Source organism: Melanotaenia boesemani, chromosome 24 (genome assembly GCF_017639745.1).
Source record: "Melanotaenia boesemani isolate fMelBoe1 chromosome 24, fMelBoe1.pri, whole genome shotgun sequence".
NCBI classification, from domain to species: domain Eukaryota; kingdom Metazoa; phylum Chordata; class Actinopteri; order Atheriniformes; family Melanotaeniidae; genus Melanotaenia; species Melanotaenia boesemani.
The window spans coordinates 14,589,218-14,594,119 of NC_055705.1; the positions used below are offsets into that span (position 1 = coordinate 14,589,218).

At 38.7% G+C, this 4,902-nt stretch overlaps 1 protein-coding gene across 1 annotated transcript; it reads right to left on the minus strand.

Moving 5' to 3' along the window:
• Positions 1 to 281: 281 nt before the first annotated feature.
• Positions 282 to 2,697, minus strand: LOC121635464. Its single transcript, XM_041978619.1, has 5 exons — positions 2,542 to 2,697; positions 2,082 to 2,405; positions 1,821 to 1,956; positions 1,292 to 1,325; positions 282 to 1,205 (listed from the first exon to the last, which is right to left on the minus strand). The coding sequence occupies exons 1-5, from the start codon at positions 2,597 to 2,599 to the stop codon at positions 1,107 to 1,109; spliced, it is 651 nt and encodes a 216-aa protein (XP_041834553.1). The 5' UTR covers positions 2,600 to 2,697; the 3' UTR covers positions 282 to 1,106.
• Between the last annotated feature and the right edge of the window lie 2,205 nt (positions 2,698 to 4,902).

The window sequence follows — 4,902 nt, forward strand, 5'->3', positions numbered from 1 at the left end:
TTAAAATGTCAAGCAAAGTTGTAAATGGACGGTGGCCATCAACGGCCAAAATTCTTAAAACATGCTTTCATCTTCGAGTGTATCCAGCTGCCTCAGGTGCATCAGTGACTACAGGTAACTACTTCAAAATTGTGCACACTTGTACCGCTTTCCATTATGTGCCTTTAAAGGCATCACTCATCCCAAATGATGCCCTAAAGCCTGTCAAACAAAGCCAGTACTGCTGTTTTTAAGGTCAAAGGGTTCTCACATCACACACAGAGTTGTTTGTCTTTTTGCATTAAAAAAACATCTTAATCATGTAATAAATGATCATATCTCTAAAGAAAATACATTTTAAAGAAGGCAACTGCAGCACCTCCAGAAACTAGCTGACAATACACAAATATTTCAGGGAAATGTTAAATTTTTTAATAAATGCAGAATATTCAGCCATATATGCAATTCATACAAATACTAAAGACATATTGTTTTTAAAAGTACAGCATCTCCCCTACATCTCTACTTCTTTCCAGCCATTATATTTTTTAAACACAACAAAAACAACCAGGAGGATAAACTTTGACCACAATCTGAGAAGAAACCAGAAAGTAATTTATCTGCTGATGTAAAACACGCTGGTTTGTCTTTCTTTGAAGCCTTTTGTGAAAATGTGGCCACGGTGCATCAGCAGCTGTGACAGCAATGTGATAGATGTGGGTGAGAACAGAAAGTCATTACAGGAAGTATGAAGGTGTTTATCATCCAGTAAACCCAACACCTCTCTAACTTCTATGGTAGCCCTAATTAGAGTGGATGTTGATGGATGGAAATAAATATTTTTTATGTTGTGGTTTGGAGTGAAATCATCACTGTGTCAGAAGCAGGAGATGATGTTACTGACACTAAATAAAAACAAGAGTCAACTAGTCTATCATGTTTTAATATCCTTAAACACAGAAAAGATGTTTTTGATATACAATTTTAGATTAAATGCACTTGAAATATATTTAATGGATAAAATATTTAAATGACTATTTCACTCATTCGATGGGGACACGGAAATCATACAGAAACATACATCAATAAGCTTTACAACTGAGTAAAAAAACTGTTTCAGACACATTTTAATTATTAGTAGTTGAGCTAGTAGTTATTACACATGTTAAATAAAGCCCGTTCTCCTTCTGCATGAAGATGCTATATGGTTCAATGTTTTCTATTTCCTGCAAGAGAACATAACAGTGGAAATAAATTAATAAAATAAAGCGCAGACAAAAGTGTAGTAATCACAGCAAACGATGTACGTTACCGTGGTTGGTTGAGAAACGGGTACATTTTGTTTTCTGTTGGGTGAATAACACAAAAACAAATCAATTAGCTCTGATATTTATCAAAATATGAAAGTATAAAACCACATAGACATGTCATTAACGGCTGTAATATTGTGTATTGGATGTATGAATAGAAAGTGTCCTGTGGTATCTGGCATCAAGACACCCCAGATGATGACTGGAAGAGTCTGCATGCATCAGGCTCAGTGTTAACGATTTCTCGAACCTGTTTTATTCTTTTGTGTGAGTGTGTGTGTGTGTGTGTGTGTGTGTGTGTGTGTGTGTGTGTGTGTGTGTGTGTGTGTAGTGGGTGTATATTTTTGCATGCGGAAGGCTTCTGGTGCAGTGGTGGTGTGAACGTTGCATTAACAAAGGCTTAAGCGGCTTTAATGTTGTGACCAATCAGCTGACATTTATATATGAAGTTATGTCCACACAAAGATTTATCCTGTTAACTAGTTACTGTGATTTCGTACGTTAACCATGTGATATTCGTCTCTTTCTTACCGATGACACATTTTTCTGCAGATAACTACCAGCAGGACTCCAGTTATAATCATGACTACAGTCACTCCAATGACAATTTCTACAATTACACCATCAGATGACGGTGTTTCTGAAGAACCGGCAGAATCTTCCCTCTCTTAAAAACAGAAAAGTAGCAGAAACATTATGTGGAGAAAACATTATACACGGCATCTCATTTTTGGTAAAATAACCAGAGGATTACACACAGTATTGATAAACGTTATTAAATAAATCTCTTACCTTCCACGGTGATGTTGAGCAGTATGTTATTAACTCCATCAGGGCGCACACACTCACAGGTGTAGCTCCCACTGTCCTCTGGTTTTAAATTGCTCAGGTGGAGAAACACAGTCTGATTTATTGTCAGAAATGTGAACCTGGAACCACATCCTTGTTCAAAGCCTTCCACATGGCGATACAGCAGACGACACTCTTCACCTCGGCTCATGTTCATTTTGATTCTACATACTGTAAGTACGATAATATTCAGTGTGTCATTGCTGCATATTGGAGTATCATCTGGTTCTTGACCAACCGTTTTCACAAGCGACATCTGCATCATTTCTGTTGAATGAGAGAAGAGTTAAGGAGCAAATGCAGATTTTATGTTTGTGTTTTTCGCTTAGCAACCTAAAAAAGATTAATTGAACAATATGTTACATATCTTATATATAACAAAAACGTAGTTCTTGCACAATACCTTTTCTGGAGGTACAAAGTGGTAGAAGCACAACAAAGTAAAGTTTCCATGTATCCATCAAAGCGATAACGTAGCTGCTTCTGGCTGTGTACACCGTACTGTACTATAGAGGTTGGAACAAAAACGCCTCTGTACTTTCCTGCAGCTACCACAACCTCAGACTCTCAACTCTCACTAAGCTTAGAGTTGATGAGGGGCACTCTTAAGAGGAAGTGAATGACATTTTTTACTTCTCCTGCTGTCTTATTATAGCTAAAGGCCCACTTATGCCCCTTTATATACGTAATAGGTAAATCCGTTTCAAACGCTGTCATAGGTTGCTACCCTTCATACTTACATGTGTCTTTTACGTTGCTATGGTTATGTCAATTCATCCACTTGTGGGCAGTACTGAGTTCAAAGTTCACTCCCATGTTCTGACATCAGTTTCAGACACCGGTTGGTGGTGGTAATACGCAACTTTAAAGTTGTTTGCAACACGCCTGACACACTTACATCCTTTCCTTAAAAAGAACTTACCATCTCTACAGTTGTTGTCCTTGTCATCTTTTTTCTCCTCCTGTTTCTCTTCTTCTTCTTTGGTTTGCTCCTTTTGCTCGTCTCATGTCAGCTATACTGCTCAACACTGACCCCGCGGTTTCCGGCGGTTTTGCTCCGTTTGCTGCATCAAGCAAAGGATCTACAAGCCCCTAGAAATGCAACAACGCCATGCGTAAGCAACGCAGAGTGATGGACTAAAGTGTCTGTCCGTTTTATGCATCGAGGATAACCGGGCCTTAAGAGCTGGGATATAATTGCTGTTAACGCAAGCATACATGTCTATGTTGTCTACGTATGTGTATACACTTGCTGCAAACAAGGGAAGCACGGCTCGGCCAAAATGCTCAATACTGGAGGTCACCACTAGGGGCAGTACACAGCACCTTCGGCCTACGTGCTAAACAAACGCTATGAACACGCTGCAGCCATTATACATACGCGGACATGTCGATAACAGCAAGTGTATGCCAGTCTTAAGAGAGATTCAATACAATGGAAAATAAAAACAAAACAAAAAATACATAGAAAAAATGTTTAAAGCAAGGATAACTTTAATCTGAACCTAAAGAAGTTAATGAGTTTCACAGTGGAAATGTTACGATTTCTTTGACCGCAAACCACAACCACAATGCAGACCTTTAGTTTTTCCTTTTAATATGAATTCTTAAATACGGAAGATGAGAGCGAACGTTATCGGCTATTATCCTTTTGTTTTTATTGGTAATGTGAAAACAAGGACAGTTTTCTTGAGATAATTTATCTCGTTATCACGAGAAAACAAAGTTCGTTTTCGAGATAACATGATTAAGGTGGGCTCAAAAGTGAGTGTGTGACACCTGATTTCATTGATCACACCATCACAGCCGATGGGAGGGGCTACAGTTATGGTGTATATGTGTAATTATGTGAACTATTGATGGTAAAACTTAGACATATAGCAATTTCAGCCTTTGTTAGACTTAACGGGATTAAAAATCAGATGAACTGATCAGTCACGGCTGTTTCTTGAACTGATGTCAGCTTGCGTTCGTTGCTGTACAGAACAGCTCTGTACTGGGAAGCCCCTTGGACCAGATGAGTCCAAGGGGCTAAACTCATCCCCACAACCCTTAAACCCAACCCTCAAAATAAAACACTTACAGCCCTGCAGAGCTCCTTAAGAGCCAGACTGCTGCATCCAAAGCACAAAGGAGAGCCTGGAGGAGGTCTATGATTCTCCCAGTAGACCACAAACACACTCAGTAAAATTCAATATAATTTGTTAATGCACATTTTTAACATTTTTTATTTTTATAATTCTTACATATTAACAAGTGTTTCTGGGGGAAACCTGTGTGGTGTTTGGATGATCTCCCCGTGTATGCATGGGTTCTCTCCGGGCTTTCTCCCACAGTCCAAAGACATGCATGTTAGGCTGACTGAAGTCTAAATTCTTTTTTTTTTTTTTTTTTTCCTCTTCTTTCTTGGTTCTGTGATGGACGAGGAACAGCTCCAGATCTCACAATTCTGCATTTAAATAATCCAATATCTCAAGAAAACAATTTTTTTTAAGATAACGAGATAAACTCTCCTGCTGTCACGAGGAGATGCTGTTAAAAAACCACGAGCCTGACCGCTCTCAGTTTCCGTACTTAACGGTGGTTTTAGTGCTGGTGTCTTTTCTCATCAGAGGTGCAGCTGCTTCAGCACTTCACTCTTCATGAATGTCCAACTTTGGAAGAATAGATCTTTTCTGACAGCAAAATAAGAGTCATCTTTACCAACCATTAATTCATGAGCTGTATTTTTATGTCTATTACACAAGACCATGTTTCCTTTGAA

Excerpts from the sequence above, each read along its gene's own strand:
- LOC121635464 (XM_041978619.1), bottom strand. The coding sequence starts at position 2,599 with ATGGATACATGGAAACTTTACTTTGTTGTGCTTCTACCACTTTGTACC. Across the intron at positions 1,957-2,081 it reads GCTCAACATCACCGTGGAAG|AGAGGGAAGATTCTGCCGGT; the intron begins GTAAGAGATTTA and ends TCTGTTTTTAAG. Across the intron at positions 1,206-1,291 it reads CCGTTTCTCAACCAACCACG|GAAATAGAAAACATTGAACC; the intron begins GTAACGTACATC and ends GTTCTCTTGCAG.